The following is a 22021-nucleotide window of genomic DNA, read 5'->3' as shown; positions in this document are numbered from 1 at the left end:
GACTCATAAGCAATTCTCTATCTTCATTCCATTTCTTTTTTCCTGAGTTACCCGTCTCCCAATAAGCATCCGCCTGCCTGCCCGCTCGGACCAACATACTCATAGTACACGGTCCATCCTCATTCCAATCCCAATTCCCCCCATCCTTGTCTCACAAATACCTACCTAAAACATTTGGGCTGATCCAAACCCCGGTCCCGAGTTAAAGTGGTTGCATATGGCCCCCACCCATCCACTTTTCCCATCCCATCCTCAGCTTCGAAGGCTGGCTGGCTGGATGGATGTGTGAGTCATTTCCTCTCCGCATTTGCCCGTGCATACATATCCAATGTAATCTACCAACCACAGAATAAGTAAATATGTTTCCTGTGGAACAATGCAAACCAGCAATCTCGCATCGAAGGATGGGATGGGGTACTATACGTACTAGTACATCAGACGGATACCTGCTTTGGCCTAATCTCCAAAGCGGCGTAGACCTACATACGACTAGGGATCGTCGACTGTCTTCCCCGGACATCGGGTAGCTGCTTCTGTACGTATTGCTAACTTGTTTGAACTTGATACACACAAGGCTTTTGCTTTAATATTTATTTCGCTATAATAGATTGAGTAGGTATTCAATGTTGGTATTTTTTTCCTCGGCTTTTGGCTAGGGGGAATGTACCGTACCCAATCAACAGACCATTTCTATCAAGACTATCGGTCTACCCCATTAGTCACAATTGAGTAGCGCGCAAACGCGGACAAGGTGATATGTTATGATTAGTTAGATTGCGATGTGTACCGTGAGGTACAATCCTCTTCAATTCTCATTCGTTGCTAAATGCTGCTGCTGCATAGCGGGATCTAACGCAATACCCGAATTCAGTATCACCCATCCTCCCCACAATTTCGTCCTAGAGAGGTCAGCCGCATCTTGGATGTAAGGCAACTCATGTCAATAGCAGCCTTCGGTCAACATCCTTTAGGCCTCCCATATTAGTGACGCGCATTTAAAATGCCGCCTACTCGCCGCCTCATTCTCATTATGTCGGACGACAGATGTGTACTCTATCAATTCACCCATTCATTTGTTCATTCCATTTGACTCAGACCTTCGTACCGGGAAATGCGCCATTCTTGCTTAGCACCACTATACCGCGCTCGTGGGCAATATATCCCTTCATTAGATTCTGGTAGATTTTGCACCATTAGTGACTCATTCCTCATCAAATATCGAAGGGTAACCAATGAGATATGTGGGGGGTGGGGAAAATGTCCTAAGGAGCTTGACCCTCATGATATCGAGATCTTCCAGCATTTAAGGCATCGAAACCCTCAGAATTGGGGTTGACTTATTATGCATCCTTTGTATTGCGCAGTAATATCATGAGATGAATAATAAGGGAAATAGAAAAGCCACATACCTTGTAAATCATATTCGCCAAGAGACATTCCACCTCATCAGAATCAATATCTTCTCCGCGACTGATTTTTATCGCTGCAGTGAACTCCGCTACCGGTATTCTCGTGCGACGAACGGGTGGTGCGCCATCTTTTCCTTCCTCGGAACCACCCGCGATGAACACCTTGCGCAGAAGATTTCTTAGCGCAATATCACGACCACGTTCTAGGGTTAGGTAAATGCGACGCTTAATAAATTCGTCCTCGCCAGCTCGTAGCGCAACATCGAACGCGTGAAGATCCGCCTTCTTGATTGCTTCGCCAATCGGTAGGAAGAGCTTTTGCAATCGTGGAAATCTCTCTAGCAATTGAGAACTAGGAAGTGTGTGCGTTGTGAGTAGGTGGCACGGAATGAGGTAAGTGAGGATCAGTCTGTGATATGTTAATATATGGGACTATTATCAATCTGTCATATTTAGACTCACTCGAGATTTCGTATGGCATCTTTGTGGCACATCTGCCAAGCCATGGTAAGGTGTTGTTCAGCCTAAGTTTTGTTAGCCAGTAAATCGGTGGGCGGGGGTAAGAAGACGCATCATACCGCTACATAATTCTCCTCGAGGAATGACAAGACCCCTTCGTAGTACTTGAAAGTAACTTGTTGCGACTTGGGGAACTTGTCAAGTGTGGGCATATCACCCCGCCCTGCTTGTATCGCCTTGAGGATATTTTTAGATAGGGGTGTCGAGTTTAGCTTGAAGTAACTCTTGAATAGCAGATTGATGGCGTAGTAAATACCCCATTTGCGCGACTCTTCTAGCGGTGCCCTGAGGATAAGTTAGCCCAGTCTGGTAAAAGAAAACGGTAGATGTTCAAGTACCTATCGTTGAGACATGTTTGGAAGATCCTGTTTAGATGTCTTGTGCAATCCTCAAGCATCTTATTCTCTTCGTTTTCCGGGTCAAAGTCATCTTGCATGACGGTCTCGGTGTTATCTTCGTTGCTGTTTCTTCTCTCCTCATCTGCTCGGATAGCAAACAGTCGTAGATACTTTCCCGCCACATACAAACAAGGGATGGTCCAGTTCTCGAATTCGTAATGGGTATATCCCCGAATGACTTGCAGTGTCAAATCTTTCCATGCATCATATACCTTCGTCCATGATGAATTTGACGCCTTGTTTATAATTAGCAGTGAATATAGCTACACCAAGTTGAAATCGCAGAGCAAGGCTCCGGCTGGGTCGGACTAGCCACGAACCGACCGGTTAGAGAGGGCATTGGACAGTGAAAGGGTTAAAGAATACCTTTGGATCAGTTCGTAGGCCTTCCACAGCCAGAATTTCTCCAACAGCTTTCCAGTAAGTGAGGTAAATCTCCAGCCAACCGGTTGTTTCCTCTTGGGAAAGTCTAGGACGATTACCATCCGAATAGAATAAGAAATTGAGGTCACCTGTGGTACTCCGAACATCTCCTCGACCCCAAAGTGCTACTAGCCTATCTCTATAGACTTGGACATCTGGACGAAGGGTTTCGGCGAGTTGATCACCTTTCATTCCGGCAAGGGCCGTTCGGAACTCATAGATGAGGGCATCCATGATGAATCGGTGAGAATGTTACTTCGTACGAGGTGCAACACCGATCGGAGACTCCTAAAAGCTTAAAAATGAGGAGTAATGAAGATACAAGCCGATATGATTAAGCTTGACATATTAGATTTATGAGATTTGTCGCATCGATATCAACAGTAGGTTGATTGTAGGTTCAGGTGATGTTTACAGGTAAGAAGGCATTCTTTGCTAAGGACAGGAATCCATTTGATTGGTTAAACAGTAAAAGCAGCGGGAACAATCGAGACCCACATGTATGCACTTCTGGTTGTTCTTGCTTAGCCACACTTAACCCCACCTATACGTATGTACCTCCTTAATGAGCCACATAACAAAGACGCGGGGAAACAGCCACACACCGCTAGGGCGAGAAACCCTTAGCACAAAGAAAAATTCCCAAAAGATTTTTGGTGCTAAGCGAATTCAACGTTCTAACAATTCAACCCGGACTTTTTCCTATTTCCACGAAACGCCATCACGACCACAACTTCCGACAACGACCACTTAATACCAAGTCACAGTAGGTTAAACAAATTAACTGACTTATTTATTTGTTTATTGATGCTAACATAAATCAAGATGGGTAAGCTACAATTTTTATTCTCTCCTCACCACCAGGATCAATACAATCCAAGGCGAACGATTGCGAACCACGCGACCGATCAAAATATTATCGAATGAATACCGAGTCAAGAAATCGACGACAACGCGAATTTACATTCGTATCCCACGCCGAAAAAAAACCTACGCATATACAATTATCAGCCTCAATAATTGGAGCACGAATTCAGTTCGATTGTGGTGGAGGAAAGATTGGGACTCGAATAGCACACGCCGCTCACGCTCGATAATCTAATGATTGATCGTACGAAAAATTTTAACAACGATCAACTCGACACTCGCAAACACCTCGAGATCTAGTTGCGCCGAAATTCGCCTTGGATTCAATTACCCGATCAATTTTTAGAAGGGAAGGATTTCTACTAACAATGATGGTATCAGGTCGTCTTCAGGAATATCAGGTCATCGGCCGTCATTTGCCGACCGAGACCAACCCTACCCCCAAGCTCTACCGCATGCGAATCTTCGCTCCCAATGAGGTCGTGGCCAAGTCTCGTTTCTGGTACTTCTTGACCAAGCTAAAGAAGGTCAAGAAGGCCAACGGTGAGATTGTCAGCTTGAACAAGGTGCGTTTCACTTTAGTGGATGCGGAAAATAATAATAATAATAACTGACAATACCTGCATTAGATCGCCGAGAAGAACCCCCTCCGCGTCAAGAACTTCGGTATCTGGATTCGATACGACTCCCGATCTGGTACCCACAACATGTACAAGGAGTACCGAGAGATGTCCCGAACGGAGGCTGTTGAGGCTCTTTACCAGGACATGGCTGCCCGCCACCGTGCCCGTTTCCGGTCGATCCACGTATGTTTTTCTTATTTGGCATCAAATTAGGAATTACGGCATGACTAACAATCAATTAGATCCTCCGCGTCGTCGAAGTCGAGAAGTCCGACGATGTCAAGCGACCTTACATCCGACAATTGATCACCAAGAACCTTTCTTTCCCTCTACCTCACCGTGTCCCCAAGATCAGCAACAAGAAGGTATTCAGTGCTACTCGACCTTCCACTTTCGCATAAAAGGTTTTTCGTGTTGCCAGTCAGGGGAAATTTGGGAATCGGTTTGCCGGTGTTCATTACGGAATTGCGGAAAACAACTTTACTAGCATGGCATGTACGCTCACATAGGTAGAGAGCAACGAAATGCATACCACAAATGAACAAATGATTTGATTTGCCTACTTAACTATTTTTGCCTCTTTTTCTTTTTTTCCTGCTTTTGTGATTTTTATGTTATACATGTGGTTATTTTGAGGTTGGAGTGAGTTGCATGGCAGATATGTTATGGTATACACATTAAGAGCTCATCTCGCTCGATCCAGATTTCGACCGCCCATCATCAGCTTGTGTCTCAGTCACAAAGTCATCCCAAGTACTCCAATCCATCATATTCGATCCGCCACCAAGATCCATCAAGGGTATATCAAAACTCAGGTCTCTCCATCCCCACATCGATTCATTCAATCCGTAAGGCGACATACTCAGTTTCGCGATATCTGGTGGGACGCTGGATTCCCTCGCGTTGCGGATATCTGCGCTGTATGCGCTTTCTGGCTCCATTGTAGCAGTAGCAGTGACAGTAACGGGGTTCTGCCATCCCTCTTGTGGTCTGCTGACCTGGGGGGTATCGCCAGTAGTCATAGCTGTGTCCATATCTGTGACCGTAGTTACAGTGGCAGTGCTAGTCGTAGGAGCTGTAACTGTAGCAGTAGATGTAAGGGCAGCAGTAGCAGCATTCCTAGCCGCCTTGGCCTTTTTGTAAAGCTTTCGTATAGGCCGCCATAATGTACCGTTTTTGGTATCAGCAATGACTTCACTCCATCGAGGAAATATATCATCAATGGTACGCCAAGCCCGGTCAACCAATTCGCCTCGTGTCTGCGTACATAGTTCCGCCAACGCTACCGCCAGCGGATGCCACTGCACATATGTATCAGCCCACCATCGGAATCTCTCCCCAAAAGGCCCTGTCTGCAAATGCTCATTAAGCTCCATTATGGACAGGGCCGTGCGTAATGTCGCTTCGTTAGGAAATATTCCACTTCCTGCTCCTATCCCTGCTCCACCTATATTTTGTCGCAACGCAGGTGATGTCTGTGAGGGCTGCCGTCGCCGGCGTGGGTGTAAGGGGTACTGCATAATAAGCCATAGCTTAAGCGTGACTAGATGCGCCATCACAGAGGCAAAATACGACGGCGCATGATTCGGATCCGCATCGGAGACAAATTGCGATTCGAGGCTTTGCGCGTGTCGGACTGTTTCTTCTACGCTTTGCGGCGGAGGCCGTGCACTCCCTCCTATATTACTACTCCTCGCCACCCCTCCTTCTGTCCCTCCACTCCCATCATCCACACCGACTGCGTCTTGCGCATGCTCAACATATAAAAAGATATTCGAGCTATGCGCTGTACACAAATTAAACGTAATATCCGTCGGCCCCTTCTTCTCCGTCAGCGCTGCCCTAGTCTCTGGCCCGAAATCCGCATCATCTATATTCAACGGCATTCTAGTATCATAGCTCCCTCGCGCGATTACTGTAGTCGTGCCCCGGTCCTCTGCGGCGCGGATGTCGAGCACGATTAATTGCCACCATAACCGCCGGCGAAGCTCGGCTTCATAAGATGATAAGCGCGCATTTCCAGCTTCGCGGTGGAGGCCGAGAGCTTGTGCTAAGCGGATGGGAAGAGCTAGGAGCGCCCATGCGGCGCGTGACCCGCCACTGCTGCGCACGCAGGCTGCGTAGAGGGTAAGTGCTTGCAGGGTCTCGAGACTGGTGCTGTCGAGGTAGTTTGCGCGCACGAGGAAACGCTCCACGGCTGCTGCGTAGATTCGGAGTAAATCCATGCGACGGCGACCTAGGCGAGATAGACAAGTTGCGGGAGATAGACTGGCGACTGCGGCGTGGTAGATAGAGAAGATGAGGGCTTCTCGCTCGGGCATTAGAGTTGGTGGTGGCTGGTATCGAGGAGATTCTAGGGAGTTGGCGAGGAGGTGTAGGGATGGCTCGATGGTGGGGCGGTGGAGGATCTTGAGGATCATATCTACGTTGGTGAAGTACGTCGTCGTTAAGAAGCGGATTTGGTCTGGTGGTGGATGCTCAATTTGTTCAGATGAGAGGCGTGGTGTGCCGCCTAAGAGCATCCCTGGGGAGAGACCCGACGTACTAGAGCCGCTGTTATCGTATATAGAATCCGGTGTGGCTTCTTGAAGAGGTTGTTGTTGCTGCGACTGCTGTTGCTGAGAGTCGTCATCGTCTGAGTCGGTAGATTGCTCTAGAGCTTGTCGTAGTCCTTCCACTTCACCACAGAGGCTAGACCAAAACTGCCCGCTCAGATACTGTGAGGCTTTGCTCTCTTGTAACGCTTTTTGCCCATCATCTTGCGTCTCAGGGACGGGAATTTGTTTAGGAGGGGCCGGTAAAGCAGCGCTCGGATTCGGAGCTGGTACTGACGTAGATGTGGATGCTGGGTTAGATGCGGTGGTGTCATCTCCGCTAACTAGTCCTGCCAAGCCAACATTACCCACGATAGTCTCAAGCCGGCTCAAGCGTTGTAATAATTCCGAATTCTTATTCTTCCTTGGCTTGCGGGTCCGCTTACGGGCCGGGAAGATACACTCGGCGCCGGAACGCACGCAATGGGTGCACGGATGTTCCCGGCTACATTTTAACTTTCGGGCCCGACAGTTGGTACAACTGAGAGGCTTTGATTGCTGCTGTGGCGCCGAGCGAGAGGCCACATTGGCTGTTGGCTGCAAGTTCATAATCGTTGCTAACCCCTCCCTTTATAGAGGGGGGAATATGAAGATGAATGGATGCCTACAGCCACAGCACCACTTTGTGAAACAGATGGCTTATTCCCGGGATTTGATTCAGCCAATTCCGAAGAGTCGAGTCGTGTATACCTACTCAAGCCATGTATACGATTTGAAACATCAGGAGATTAAGAGATTAGACTTGTAACTTAGCTTTAGTCCATTCACCAACTTGTTTTAATTATGAAAGTATAGGAGAAGTTTGAAGGAATTAAACCAAAAAATGAAGATGATAGGTACTACGCCGTAGGGCTGAGCAGGCTTACGTCGGTTTTTTTCTACAAACGGCGGGGATCGGCTACCGGCCTCACTCTCGGATAGGAAATATGATTGCCCATTATGGTTAGTTCTTCCGCCTAAGTCCATTAAAAGTCCATTAACCCCGGTCGTGAAACCACACTCTCTGCCCCTATTCGAGTAAATTTTGTGGCTTGAGTCGATGACGCAGCTTTCTTTCTTTGATTTCAACTTGTAAAGAGTCATAAACGTAAATCGAATCCCTATCCAGATAAGGCGGCGCGGCGACATGGTTTTGTATATTGGCTCTAGTCGTGAGTAAGTGAGTCTTTCATTCCATTCAGTGTATCCATACTCACCCCAAGTCAGATAGAGTATCGAACCCATACACCAGGAGATAGAATAATGTGACAACATCTTCGAATTCTAGAGTATTTGCGACAGATGAAGGGAATTCCCATTTCTGAGTCTATGCGGTGTTGATTTTCCAGACTCGCCTCACTTGAAATGCCTTTCAAAGCCATGGGAGCCTCGCGATCATGATACCCGGCTTGACACAATCGGTTGGTTGTACAAGCGCCCATCACAAATCGTGAGCTAACGGAAGTGGTCGCCGGACTGGCCTTGACGAATTGATATATTGTTGGAAATCTCTTATATCGGAGCCCTGCGCGCATATATAGGTGGCTGCTCTTCCAACATTAAAAAGATGCATTGAGTCACACCCTCAAAATTGCTGCTGTGAAGTTTGTCGACAAACAAAAAAACAGTGGAAACTCCGAAAAATACCAGAACGAAACCAAGGTTAAATAGTATTCTAAGAGTATTTTTCAGCAATCAGTCGGGAGGGAACGTGTTGAGAACCCGAACGACTGGGAGTAAAAACTGTCTGGTGGTCTAGACGGCAACCGCCTGGTTATACCCACTGGGGCTAGAGCGGGTCGCGACAACCAGCAGACGGTTTTTCGCGGGTTCGAACTATGTTCGAGCACCGTTTTTTTATTTATTTATTTTTTTTATAAAAAAATCGCTTTCTCCAACGGGCACCTTTCCCGAACACCGGCGAATTACCATGCGGTAGCAACCAGTGTGAATGCGTACACAGTTCCCATGAACTATACACGGAGATGTCAATTCCCAGTAATCGAAATTGAACGGGAAACAAAATGGCTTTCTCATCCGAAGATCGAATCGCTAGGAGCGACTCGGTCCCATACGTTGTCGAACCTACAACTACTCACTCGCATACCATTATTCTTCTTCACGGCATAAGCTCCAACGGGGAGAAATTCGGAAAAGAATTACTTGAAACTGGCAAGACCGCAAATGGCCGAACACTCTTACAGTTGCTTCCTGGCGCTAGATTTATCTTTCCTACCGCAAAACGCCGGCGCTCTTCCGCCTTCAAGAGGTCAGTTATTACACAATGGTTCGATATCGCACGTCTTCCAGATCCAGAATATCGAAAACAAACCCAACTTAAAGGCCTGGCAGAATCTGCTGCAGAATTGGAACCACTCATACGTCAAGAAACCTTGAGGATCCCCCCTCAAAACGTGATCATTGGCGGAATAAGTAACGGTTGTGCTATGTCCTTATCTATGTTGCTTACGCTCGATCATCCCTTGGGTGGATTTATTGGAATGTGTGGCTACTTGCCGTATCGTACGGATATCGACGAAGCTATTAAGGATGATAGTGCGGATATAGAGGAAGACGATCCATTCGCCCCTGAAGATGCCGAAATAACACCACATGATCCAGGCGTTAAAGCTCTTGTCTTTGAAAGAGATCTTCTTTGCCTTACGCCCTCATTGAATCCTTCAAAAGACAATACGGCACAAGCTACGCCCATTTTTCTAGGTCATGGCGATATAGACGAGAAGAAACCCCCTGAATTAGGCGAGGCTGCTGCCGCGACGATGCGGACTGCTGGGTATGACGTTACTTGGAAGCTTTACCCCGGTCTTGGGCATTGGTACAAGGTACCAGACGAAATCGACGATATTGTTGATTTTATCAAGACGAAAGTTGGTTGGGCTATTTCGCAGGAGTGAGGTCAACAATCCCTGTGCCAACCACACCGAAAGCGAACACTTGGCTTCCAATTCAATCATGCGACTACCTACGTAATCACACACATGTCATTGGGACTTCAAATAGCTAGGATGTATTTCTAGATTGTTTCATATGAAATGTACGATCTAGATCCAACTGTTTCACTCGAAGCCGGGTCCATGGTAAGCGGATAACCCCTGTCCAAATAATAATAAAGAAAACAAGGGTATCGACATGAAACGTCGTTTCAAATTCTTTGGTGGAATTGATTCTAGATCTATTTTACTCATGACGAGGTGTGTCAACTCGAATTGCGTCTACGCCGTTAATAGCCACTCGGAGCCGTTGGGACAATCGCGATATCCGAGAACGAGATGTGTTTCGCGTTGAGACTAGGGTTTCTGTGAATAATGACAACACGATTATGGCTTAGCGCTTATTTTAAAAAAAATATTCTTATAATACGTTTATTATTTTCAGTGTCCAAGATGGCGCGTGTGACAAGCCAAGTAAATGTGCTTACCTCAGATCTCATCGGCTCGTCCGTTCCCATCGACTTACAATTATATCCAGACGCCGAGTGAACGCTGTCCTCGGCCCCTAAACACTATCGCCTCCCGATGAGATATACCATGAGTATTGAGCACTTCTATCTCCTAACGGCGTGGAAGCCCCTTGCGTACCACCGCGGACGGTTCTAGTTTCTCGACCGGAGTTATTTCTTAACGGGTTCATCATAGGTTTAAGGCGGCGCGTGAGCCTTTCCTTCCAATCAGCGAAGAGATTCTGAACCATGGGTAGGCTGGCGCAAAAGATTCCAAGATTCGGTTCGAGACCTGCCCATCCAAGAGAGTCCTGAGTTCTCATGGTAAAGTCGACATCGTTAGAATCCTGGCGAAGCACAGAAGTGTATCGAAGAATTGCTATGGCCAGTGTGCTGACCGTTCAATGCTTGATTAGCTAATTTTGATCCCTCAGGGGCTTATAATATCATAAGCGTGTGGGGTAAGGGGGGGGCTTACAAAACTCCGAGCAGCAATAACGCGGTGATCTTGACTTTGGTATGTAGTTTCGCATTCAATTTCCAGATGGAAGGCAATGGTAGTATGAGTACGACGACATCTCCCACAACTGTGAGTGCCGACGATTCTCCCAACACTGTCCCTCTCTTGCAAGAATCTCCTTCGGAGCTCAGATCCGGATGACAGACTACGAATAGCTCTGTAATGCTGACAATTGCCCAAATAACGAAGAAACCATTAAAAATTCTGCTTATTATACGCAGCTTCCTGCTTGTCGAGAAGACACGTTCGTAGAAAGACAAGATGCTGAACTCGTTCATTAAAGTCGCAAAGACAAAGATCAAGTCGTGGACGGTAATCATCTAGATGCATTAATTAGTTTTAGGTACACTCAAGATATAGTATGAGGTATTAGGCTAACCTGGATCAAAAATACTTCGTTTCCACGAACTTCGTCGACATGATATCCAATCCCTGAAGTACAGACTAGGATAGGGGTAATGTTAGTATGTAGCTCGACAAATCTTTCGGTATAGCGACCTGATTATTTACTTACGGATGCCTTCAACTGCCAAAAGACCTATGCATAAAGCCATAGATACCATGATAAACCAATCATCCCAACCAACACCGGCCCTCATGATAATACGGGTATAAATTCGTAACCCGACTAAAACGAGGGCGAGAAAACAGACGGCGGAGGTAGTAGCGACGAAGTTCACCATATGAGGTACCATCGGAAAAGTGCCCATTTGAGGCATCTTGTCTTCCTTGTCTTCGATAGACACAGATAGGGAGCTAATATTTCAGGTGAAGTTTTCCCAAGGTCTGATATGCGAGAGTTGCCAAAGAATTGGCACCGAGAGAAGGAAATCCATAGACGCCATTGATTGAGCAGCCATAAATGCAAAGAACATGAAAGACATGATGAATGTTCCGTTCGAAAGATTACAGTGCGTCCGAAAGAAAGGAAGGGGGAGTCACTGGTCTATATGATTCTAATTTGTAGTGCTTAGACGCAATACTGACTTTGATGGGATTTGCTCATGTCTAAAAACCCTATATAGCCATTGTGACCGTGCTAAATACCTATAAAAACAACATATTGGTCCCAAACATTATCAGATCACAGATTCAGCGTCTCAAACACAGCTTATTCCATCTCTCGTAACATACTAACAATCGTACTCTTCGGCCTAGCACGCCTAAGGAGGGTTTATATCACAACGGAGTTGAGAAGCCTCAGCTTCTACTACAGGTCACCTAAGTAGCTAGGTACATCGTTACACAGGTAGATTATCGGGAAGTTTCACGAGAGATAGCCGAGTGCTTCAGAATCTAATCTCATCCATAGAAAGGGGCTCTATAAAATAGGAAATAATCTAAAGACGTGCTTATATACTAACGCGACGCTATGCCATCTCTAAGATATTTTGTCCTCCTAGACGTCGAATTAAATCTAAGTGGATCATCTACCAATCTGTATCGTACCTTTCTATGCGAATCCTCTTATCAATGAAGCCGATGTAAGGGAACGTTGTGATACCTCAAGTTGACAAACCTGGTTAGACTAGTTTTAATCGGTCGTCTTGATGCGATAGATGCCCTTCTTTGGGATTTCATGCGCTAATGACTCATTGTTGAAATAAAAGGCAATGCGCCGACCCGTTCCTCGGACATTGTGAATCACTTATTACTTAGCGAGTGGATTTACCAATTTTCGATTGATTCCTTGAAAGTAGCGCTGCCTATCAAGATCACCATAACCACGCAAGTCAATTATCAAATCATTGATACCTATACACATCCATAAGATGTCGATCGAACACCAGGGGGCCAAAGTCAAGACGACTTTACCAACTCGACCATTCCCACCCAATGCGGAGAGAGAACATATTCGCACGGAGCGATTGATCATTCGGCCATTCACAGAAGATGATCTTGACGGGATATACTCATTGCGAACTCAACCAGAGGTCATGATTTTCACTATGGTTGGGCGAATTGATGCTGACAAGGAAGCGACACGAGCATACTTGTCTCGTTTTCTACCACCTAATGATTTGAAGACTTACAACAATGTAATCTGCCTTGCATCAACGGGCGAATTGATCGGATGTGGAGGGGCGCCAAGTGACTCCACTAATGGTTGGCCTACGTTCGGCTGGCCTGAAATCGGATATATATTTAAATTGGAACATTGGGGCAAAGGTTATGCTACCGAATTCCTAAGAGCATGGTTGGATCAATGGTGGTCGCTACCACGATCCGAAGTTGAGGTAAAGGTTGACGCGCAATCAGTGGATGGATCGGGAGAGGTGCCTGAGATGGTCATGGCAGTGATTGAAGCTCACAATAAAAGTAGTAGGCGTGTCCTAGAAAAAGCTGGGTTCCAGGAATTCAGACGATGGGTCGATACCGAAGAAAAGAATGGAATTCCCGAGGATGTGGATCATATCGGATTTGCGCTCTCATCTACGAGCGGAACGGGTCAAAAGGGCTAGATTCTGCGGTAGGCTTTAGTGGCATTGTTTGAAGATCCCCAAATAGATTGCCGATTTGGGCTGGAGGCCATGTAATGTGCTCCATTGTCCTTTTACCGATGGGTCAAATCGAGTGGTACGGAGCGGGCTATGTTTACGACGAAGAAATGGCGCAATTCGTGTGACGGAAGACCATGGAGCCAGGTTTAATATCTTCCAGGCGACAATCTTGGCATTGACAAATCGTCTTGCTGAAATCTAGACATATTCTTCGTTGTAATTCCTATTATTCCTCTTGGTGAATATGGTGGATGTAGGAGTATTTGATAAATATCAACGTCATCCTGTAGGATGTAATCGGAAGATATTATGGCATCGAGCTATGCATGTCCAATGGATTTGAGTATCTACCAAACCAACAATTGGAATGGTTGAGGGTTGAGGAACAATGGTGCCTCCGATTTCTCAGCGAAAACGCCGAGCTCACCTAGATCACCTAGACACCTAGACGGGCTGAACATGCCTACGATACTCAATGTACCTAATGTACTTTCGTAGGCACAGCCACCTGATATAGCTGCAAGCCTCGTACAAGGAGAGGCGCTGCTTTGGTAGTATACGTATTGCTTAGTTAGTACATTTTCCGAAGAGGATATGAGAAAGAATATGAATGAATGAAAGCGAAGAAAAGGAATGGAGCGTAACAACTCGGCGTAGGATGCGGATCGGGGGAGCCTGAGTCAGTTTGAATTACCCCTGCGGAGGAATTTAATAGGCGATGAAGACCCTTGAACGATGAGGTCTTATTGGTTTGTAAGGTATGATGAACATGTACCTTGCATGTGGAAGTGAGTCAGCAAGTTATTTACGAGTAAGACGACATCGGTATGAATATCGGTATTATTATGGTTGGCTCTGGGATATTGTGAAATGATAAATGTTGAGTGGTTGGTGAATGATAGTTGTAAAAGATGCAGAATTGATAGAAAATGAAGGTTAAAATGTTACGAAGGACAAGAAAGGAAAAGGAAAGTCTGTACTAGGGCGGCTAGGCAAGGTGATAATGTGATAAGGTGCTCGGTACGGTAAACGATAAACGGTATACGGTATTTATTTAGAACGGTTTAGATCAAACGTTTATATTATGGAATCGCACCATCAAGCTTCCTATGACACCTGAGAATAAATTGTTGTGTTACCCAATCGTTCCCTAGGGAAGTTCTAATGTTGCTAATAAATCCTAAGTTGTATGATTTGGGTCGTATAATCAGGTGGTTAATACACTAAAATTACTACGAATTCCATTATTTTACGGAGCCGTAGGGCTGTTCCTTAAGGGGCAGAGGGGGCGAGGGGGTGCTAGAACCTGCTGGGACATGCTGGGGTTTAAATGGGGTACAAAGTTGAAGCTAATGTACATACGAATTCTAAGGTGAGATACTTTGGTACAGATACACATAGAGTACCCACTACGGTATTATGTTACTGGGTTATAGAAACTAAAAGTTACGTCAGATGTCTATTCCGGTCGCACGTGTCAGCAACAGACTCGGCCTTGATTTCGGATTTCTATCTTTAAACTTGGAATTCTTTTTTCTCTACCAACCATCACACGATTCCTCCAATTAATCCCCTCCAACAAGCAAATATGCCATGCAGCAGCGCGGAATATTTGTTCCAGGGGCAGAACCCATCTACATTTGCATTTCCAATTCCAGCTCCGGCAACGAGAACGGCTACGGTACGGTACGGCTGTGTCGGGTTGAATACCTTCCCAAGTATTACACAGACACAGACAGACATCGCATTCGCAGGTTAGCTGCCTGCTGCTACCTATCACTACCTATTACATACCGCATACCACACACACCTAGGTATCTAGGTATTACTCAACCATCTACCCGTCCCATCCACAGTTCATCCGGTTGTCCTATCAATATTCAACCGTGCGGGTGTGACTGAGTAGCCTAGATATACACCATACACCCACGTATCTGCCTGACTGCGCACCTAAAGAACCAAACCTACCCATACATATTATTATATCAAATAATCATCTGCGCTTTTTATGCTGCCCTGTTTTCGTGACGCAGCAGCTGTCGTGTTCTATCCATTCATGAACACTGCTTTCATCATATTTTTTGCCCCTTGAATAATTCTTAAATCATTAACCAATCTTTTCTACCTCGATCTATAATCCTATTTGCGCTCAATATACCCGAAACACGTTTTCGCAATCGACATGATACCATCTCTTCTATATTCTGTATTGAATGCTTCTTTTTAATTTATTTTTATCGCGACTACTCGACTTCTCGATACCCTTAACTATTTAAGTCCTTGTCGACATCCCATGTAAAATTATAAGAATATTCGAAAGAAAGAGATGGCAACACTGAAAGCTGATCCAAGCGCACCGACCGCAGCCCCTCCCCCTCCCCCTCCTAACGAAATGCCTCGACCGCCACCACAGTCGCAATCGATACCGAAAACGCAAGCGAGAACAGCGGAGTCAAATGCCAGAGATTATTATGGCTACTTATTCAACAAAGACAAATCACCAACTCCCGTACTCGATGCGCTATTACGCGCTATTGCTCGACATATTGTAAGTTTTGTTCGCATTTACTTTTGTGTTTCCTTGTGCGATGATCGCGGAGGGGAAATCTTACTAACTCGAATATTTCACAGTCCGACAATATCGGCGACAGAAGCGTCGCTTCATTGAATCCGAAGAAACTCGCCACTTTCTATCGTACTGTTGGTGGTGATTATGATTCACTCTTCATCGCTTGTCCCAATAAGTCCATATCTTATATATGGCAAGCTTTGGGAGTTCAACATACCCTACAACCGACCGAGAATCCCTACGAAGCACCATCAATTCCGGCCTTGACCTTGAGAGGTTTCGTACGATGGGAAGCAATCCAGCTTCTACTCGAACCTCAAGAACATGTACCGTTTATACAGTATGCTGTTCGTCATTGGGGATTGGTAAATCCCGATACCGGGAAACCTTTTCCTGTTGACCTGCCGAGAGAGGCATTCCCGGCCGAGAGTGACTCCGCGATAGATGCTTGGCATAAGGAATGCGCCCGGAGGTTACGAGACGAGGCTACTCCCCAAGATGAAACCCCGCCTAGACGCCCTGCTTCCGATCCTCGAATTCATCACACATTCGCACATGTGCGCAACCCGCAAACTACCGGTGCCGTGCCCCGATCAAGACCGGAAATGGATTATTTCCAGCGACAACGACCGGTCGCATATACTCATGTATCAGGTACCAATTACGCCGGCACTTATTTTGCTTATCCTACAACACCGCGTCGAAAAATGAGCCGAAGTAGCGGCAACAATAGCAGCAGTAGCACTTCTCCGGGTAGTCCGCCTCGGCGCCGAAGTCGTTCGGATGCCCGCCGTGCTGAGATGGAGGAACCCCGAGTTCCCAACCACCTCGACCCTCACACTGCACAAGTACCACGCCGCTCTAGTAAGACGCGGAGATACTCCGTCTCACCATCTGATTCCAATTCAGATGTGTCTCCTCGCCCAAGTTCGAAAACGCGAGCGCGCGGTCCTGTCCCGCCTCCTCCATCAGTGCGACGTATGCCTGTCGCGACACCTGTCGCGCCCGCAGCACCAACGCATTCGCGTCGCAACGAAGTACGATCCGATGATACACGTAGGATGAGCTTGCCTGCTGAGATCAAACAGAAATTCACATCCTTCATTGGAGGATCATCCGATCGGCAACGAAGTAGTTCGCGTGAGAAGCGTCACGTATCAAATGTGCCGCCGAACGTTCATTTTCGAAGGGAGAAGCCTTCGCGTCTAAGCCGCAGTGCATCTGGGGAGTCTTATCCTAGCGACGATGATTCAAGTCCAGAGGTGGTGCCTATATATTCCAGACGTGAGCGCGAACGTGAACGGGTCCGCGACCGAGCCATCGAAAAGGAACGCGAGAGAGAACGTGAACGAGAAGAAGAAATAGACAGACTAAGTCGCCAAGATAGAGCCTATCTACGACCAACAGTACCTAGAAGGGCGAGTAGTCATACAGATGCAGACCGAAGAACTAGAGAGTATACATGGGAACGAAGGGATAGGGATCGATCTACGGATATAGATCGAGAAGGTAGAAGGGTAATGACAGCTGATGAAAGGGAATCCAGGGATCGAAGGCGTTATAAGGAACGAGGCCAAAGCCCTATACTGACTGGGGTTAGCGGCAGAAGATACCCCGGAGAACCGTCGTGGAAATGATTTAATCAACTTGTTGAAAGTGTAAGATTAGGTAAAACAATTGGTTTGGGGTTTAGGGTATTGGTACAGATCGATCGATTGATCCAAACTGCAAGCTGGGACTATGCACACGGATTGGATATGATGGTGGGAACGATATTAACGACAACAACTTGTATACATATGGGGGCAAAATCTTTGCGAAAATAAAATAAAATGGGATCTGGGAATAGTCGCTTGACTTCAAAATTACACGAGGTTTACAGCTAGGTATTGTACTTTTATATGTATCACTATCCATATGAAGCCTGATTGCTTGCTTAAGTTGTCCATTTAGTGATCGTGTGAGTCTAGGTATGCGATGAAACGTCGTTGATCGGAGTCATTACTTTTAACATGCGGAACACGAAGCGAATTCAACTTGCTTAAGGGTTAGAAGTGATGGTCATAAGTCCCTTTATAACTAACAAACATCGATGAATCTTTCTCAACCAACAAGCCAACACATTCCACCAATCTCATATAAATCTCCGTTAGACATAGTAAGATCGTCAAGCAACGCGTTCAGGATTAATTATCCGACTAGAGGTTCCAGATTCTCAGAGGGGGCAGCCAAATCCAAGGCAGACGGAGAGGCGGGTACCTCTAGACCCATATTAGCAACGGGAGCAGGAGGGATGCGAGGAGGCGACGGAGGCGGTGTCTAGGGTGGTACAATGGGTGCAATATGAGTATAACTTTTAGCGCGGCGACTCTTTCGATGCTTTCGCTATCCCTTCTTATTCTTCTTCTTGGTGAATACCCAGTATCTCTAGCCAGCTCGTCTCTTTCTAAAGTAGCGAGACTTGCATTTCTAATACTCATCCCGCTACTTGGGATCATTCATATCCCATCGCTGTTCATCCTCGGGGTCTTCCATGTCGCTATCGTACTAGCCACCCTTTATACCATGACCTGTAGGGGGCGGGAATGTGTCTTTATTGAAGATTGAGTTGGTTTAGAGACATACGCCGCCGATACGACGGCCTAGAACTGGCTCGTTGCGTGGGTGCCTTCGTGCGCGGGAGCGACGCGCGCGATAGAAATTTTCACGTGTCCGGCGGGAGGTTCTGTTGCGGAGTTCGTGGTAGGGGCAGTATGGGTGTCGCGTGCTGATTTCTAGGTCCTCGCGGTTGCACTTTCGTGAGATGGGGCCGTGCCTGCGTTTCTTGATGTGCGAGAAAAGCTGGCAGGGGCACAGCGTGTACGTGGTGTAGTAGTGAAGGCACATCTTGGATATTGCTTGTACTGGTAGGGGGTTCTTTCAGGGGCTCTGATTCGCCGAGTTGATCGGGGCTTATCGGGGTGCTAGGTATCGGCGTGAAGGTGGAGAGCGAATTGGGTATTATGGCGAGAAAGCATTTGTTGACTTAAGGAAAATGTGTCTAGCTAGGCGCCGATTCACGTATTGAAGAACTGCTCTTAATGGCTGTGAGCATGTGGTCGAGGCGGCGCATGAATTTTTTTTCTGGTAACTAAAAGCATGAAGTATGGCTAAAGGAAGGGGCATAATACCATTCGCAACCTAAAGGGGGAGAGCAGCGATGATATACTGGTGTAGAAGGTAATAAGTAATGAAAACGCGGCGACTTACCTCTGCAGTCTTTGCCCGAGGCGAAATACACGGCGCGTTAACCCAATAAAGGTTTCGGTACGGCCAGAACCAGTCTCGTAGGTATAATTCATCGGCGAGAAGGCATATAATAAAGAGGAAAGAGAAAGGTATTTTCTAGTCGCGTTCCCCCTAGAACAAAATCGGCGCGAGACGTGTCCGCGATTGTGTTGTGTCAGTCTGGGGTCAAACCTGGTAGGGTCCAGGAGGAGGGAAAAAAAAGAGAAGGGAAAGTGGAAAGTACAGAAAGAACAACTTTTTGAGACGCCGAATAACGCGTTGTTTGGTACTCATTCACTCAGCAAGAACAAGCACCTGCCGCCGTAGGAAAGCCCGCCTATCAGAAAGCGTTATGATAGGGCTGCTGGTACTTAGATAGGTTGAGTTGCCTATGGCTACGGAACCAGGAACCAGCTTGAATTTAGATGCAACTACGGTTGGCTTATACCCCTCTAAGGGTAGTCGACGGCTGAAGAGCAAGATAACCTGGATGTGAAAAGGGGTAGAGTTTTGTCGGGACTCTTATCACCAGTTCCATGGGTATCGACATGCCAGACCGCCGTGGTACCAGGTAACTAACTTCTCTCGCAAAAGCACCGCCGAGGGGACGTGATATTCTAGTGATTTCTGATGGCTTGTATATAGAAAATTGCTATTCTCGGGATGTATACCTAGGTATATATTGATACAAAGTTGAAACGGATTGAGATGGAACGAAATTTAATCTATAAGATTACTCCAACCATAATCACCTATAGTTGCCGTTGCTGCTATTGCTTGAGGGTTTCTTAACACTTCTTCTTCAAGCATGGGAAACAGTGATCTCCTGATCACCAGGCATGCTTGCCGTACCACCGGTCTTTCCATTGGAATCTTTACACTTCGTCGCGATGGCATAAACATAACTTCTCATCTCGTTACAATTGAGCGGGCACTGGGTCGGTGGTGGAGGCTGACCAGAAGGGTCCGCAGGGCACTATGATAGGAATAAATTAATAAATATTGCCAAGTAAATTTGAATGAGATATCCGAACTAAGATTTAATTCAAAGGGGGCTAGGAGATTTTTTTAACGTACTCTAATGTTGTCGCTGATGGACGCCTTAGCCGAGCCAGAAGACTTAGAATTAGGTCCTCCAGGAACATGACAACAACAAGAAAGTCCATCGTCACCCTGCCAATCATCGCCAACTTTAAGTGCATCTTTATAATCGGCTCCATTGCTAACATTACAGTTGATATTGTCTTGGCGCTTGAGGATGTCGAGCCCCCGCGCTTCGAGCATAAGACTTCGTGTATAGCGACGTTGCGAAGGAACATCACGACTTCGAGGAGGGGTGGGGACACCGATGGCCATAGCGGACTTAACCATCTTCCCCTCGACGTTAACGCATTTTCCATTTTCGAGAGTAGCGACTTGGTTGTCGACATGGCAATCCGAGTCGCTACATGCGAAGGCGATATCAGCGTCGGGTACATCGCTCACTTTAATGGAGGACACGTCATTTAGAGTAACCGGGAGATTTTCTCCAACTAGTTGCATTTGATTCCTTTGGGTGAGTCTGTTAGATGTGTCGCTATGCTGTCTGGAATTGGAGAAGGAGCTTACGTTGGGTTCCCAGAACAATCTGTGTTCTGCCAAGTCTCCACGATACCAGCTGGAAATCGCTTCTTGCTACCTTCAGGAAGGATATTGTTCAAGGCTTTGATCTTGGTATTGCCCATATCCATGCACCCATCACCAAGAAATGAGCCAACTTGTGCATCTTTGCTACACCAGTTGTTGAAAAATACCCATTGTTCATCCTTACTAGAACCCTCTACCTTGACTGACGACGCTTTATTGTCGAAGTATTGGCCTATAGGTAAAGAGAAGTGTCAGTAAGAATGCCATTTTTAGGAGGCGAATTTGCGCATACAATAATCGCCAAATTTGGTATCCTCAATAGTCTGCCGGACTTCGCCTGTACAGCCCTTTTCCTTATAGGCAGTTAATGTATATGCACTGGCTCGTAGCACCAGTGTTGAAATCCCAATTAGGGTGATAGGTTTAATTAACGGCATTGCAATTGATGTAGTAGGACTTCAGATTAATTGTCTGATGCTTTTCTCTTTCTTATTTCCGAGAGAGAGTGGGCCCCTTATTTATATCCATTTCGACCTCCTGGCCTATTCACCTATTGACTGAGATGACTTTAGTTTACCACCCTTTTGCTATACGCAAACATCTCTAACTCATACCCCATGACGAGATTTCCAATCCATCGTCGATGATAGTTGACCTCTAATATTAGTGACCGGAGAGTATTTTCGATATGAAGTCATAGCTGAGGATCATCACTGCCTCCATAAGAAGGCATTAAAATGGATAGCTATAGCCAAAGTTATATTTTCCAAGGAGGAATGGGCAGTGAAGTCATACTCAGTAGTATTACTATAATCTATTAATAGAAAGCTGGGGTTGAGCTGAGGGAGCTGAACGGGACGAGCGGCTTTGACAATCCCTTCTATAGATCGACACATTTTATGAATTATGCTTATTTTGATGACAACAATTTATCGTCATCCCGATCGATCAGTGCGAGTTCTTACATTCGAAAGATTTATCAATATTTGTTTAGGTGCCCCAGATTTAGGAATGAGATTTTTGTCGCGTAGGCTAAAATAGGGGTAGGGTCTTGGCTTAGCGGATATCCGGCTCGAGACCATTGATCCTTCGAGCTGAACATAATAAGATATCCACAATCATCTATTTCTTTGCCTGAGAATCAAAATGAGAACATTAAGGTTCACGATAAATCGGGATATTAGTCAATATAATGTAGATGCGTAGTGTATTTGGGCTTCAGCTTAAGCTACCTAGGTACATATCCATCTATATGTGTTACATAGC

General features: G+C 46.2%; 8 protein-coding genes across 8 annotated transcripts; 4 read left to right on the top strand and 4 right to left on the bottom strand.

Moving 5' to 3' along the window:
* Positions 1-661: 661 nt before the first annotated feature.
* F4822DRAFT_417917 (PCI domain-containing protein) lies at positions 662-3202 on the bottom strand. The gene is made up of 6 exons (XM_051459487.1): positions 2693-3202; positions 2267-2562; positions 1988-2213; positions 1872-1933; positions 1410-1818; positions 662-1175 (listed from the first exon to the last, which is right to left on the bottom strand). Exons 1-6 carry the CDS (start codon positions 2981-2983, stop codon positions 1092-1094), a joined length of 1368 nt encoding a protein of 455 aa, XP_051309661.1. The 5' UTR covers positions 2984-3202; the 3' UTR covers positions 662-1091.
* Positions 3203-3427: 225 nt separating this feature from the next.
* Positions 3428-4813, top strand: F4822DRAFT_417915 (60S ribosomal protein L20-like protein). The gene is made up of 4 exons (XM_051459486.1): positions 3428-3515; positions 3575-4182; positions 4246-4422; positions 4482-4813. The coding sequence occupies exons 2-4, from the start codon at positions 3985-3987 to the stop codon at positions 4638-4640; spliced, it is 534 nt and encodes a 177-aa protein (XP_051309660.1). The 5' UTR covers positions 3428-3515; positions 3575-3984; the 3' UTR covers positions 4641-4813.
* Positions 4814-7659, bottom strand: F4822DRAFT_417913 (fungal-specific transcription factor domain-containing protein). Its single transcript, XM_051459485.1, has one exon. It carries the CDS (start codon positions 7380-7382, stop codon positions 4917-4919), a length of 2466 nt encoding a protein of 821 aa, XP_051309659.1. The 5' UTR covers positions 7383-7659; the 3' UTR covers positions 4814-4916.
* Positions 7660-8462: 803 nt separating this feature from the next.
* Positions 8463-9999, top strand: F4822DRAFT_54173 (phospholipase/carboxylesterase). The gene has a single exon (XM_051463633.1). The coding sequence runs from the start codon at positions 8837-8839 to the stop codon at positions 9725-9727; it is 891 nt and encodes a 296-aa protein (XP_051309658.1). The 5' UTR covers positions 8463-8836; the 3' UTR covers positions 9728-9999.
* A 329-nt stretch (positions 10000-10328) lies between these two features.
* F4822DRAFT_440129 (uncharacterized protein) lies at positions 10329-11511 on the bottom strand (the record flags this gene model as incomplete). The annotated part of the gene is made up of 4 exons (XM_051462716.1): positions 10329-10665; positions 10751-11112; positions 11172-11236; positions 11307-11511. The coding sequence occupies 4 exons, from the start codon at positions 11509-11511 to the stop codon at positions 10329-10331; spliced, it is 969 nt and encodes a 322-aa protein (XP_051309657.1).
* Positions 11512-12422: 911 nt separating this feature from the next.
* On the top strand, positions 12423-13676 carry F4822DRAFT_54162 (acyl-CoA N-acyltransferase). Its single transcript, XM_051463632.1, has one exon. The coding sequence runs from the start codon at positions 12565-12567 to the stop codon at positions 13252-13254; it is 690 nt and encodes a 229-aa protein (XP_051309656.1). The 5' UTR covers positions 12423-12564; the 3' UTR covers positions 13255-13676.
* Positions 13677-15619: 1943 nt separating this feature from the next.
* Positions 15620-17727, top strand: F4822DRAFT_440127 (uncharacterized protein; the record flags this gene model as incomplete). The annotated part of the gene is made up of 2 exons (XM_051462715.1): positions 15620-15841; positions 15925-17727. The coding sequence occupies 2 exons, from the start codon at positions 15620-15622 to the stop codon at positions 17497-17499; spliced, it is 1797 nt and encodes a 598-aa protein (XP_051309655.1). The 3' UTR covers positions 17500-17727.
* Positions 17728-19931: 2204 nt separating this feature from the next.
* On the bottom strand, positions 19932-21369 carry F4822DRAFT_440125 (uncharacterized protein; the record flags this gene model as incomplete). Its single annotated transcript, XM_051462714.1, has 4 exons — positions 21048-21369; positions 20738-20987; positions 20207-20678; positions 19932-20105 (listed from the first exon to the last, which is right to left on the bottom strand). Exons 1-4 carry the CDS (start codon positions 21190-21192, stop codon positions 19932-19934), a joined length of 1041 nt encoding a protein of 346 aa, XP_051309654.1. The 5' UTR covers positions 21193-21369.
* Positions 21370-22021: the final 652 nt, after the last annotated feature.

Source organism: Hypoxylon trugodes (assembly GCF_022578975.1).
Source record: "Hypoxylon trugodes strain CBS 135444 unplaced genomic scaffold F4822scaffold_10, whole genome shotgun sequence".
Taxonomy (NCBI): domain Eukaryota; kingdom Fungi; phylum Ascomycota; class Sordariomycetes; order Xylariales; family Hypoxylaceae; genus Hypoxylon; species Hypoxylon trugodes.
Note: the sequence above shows the minus strand (reverse complement) of the source record. Positions and strands in the feature narration are given on the sequence as shown.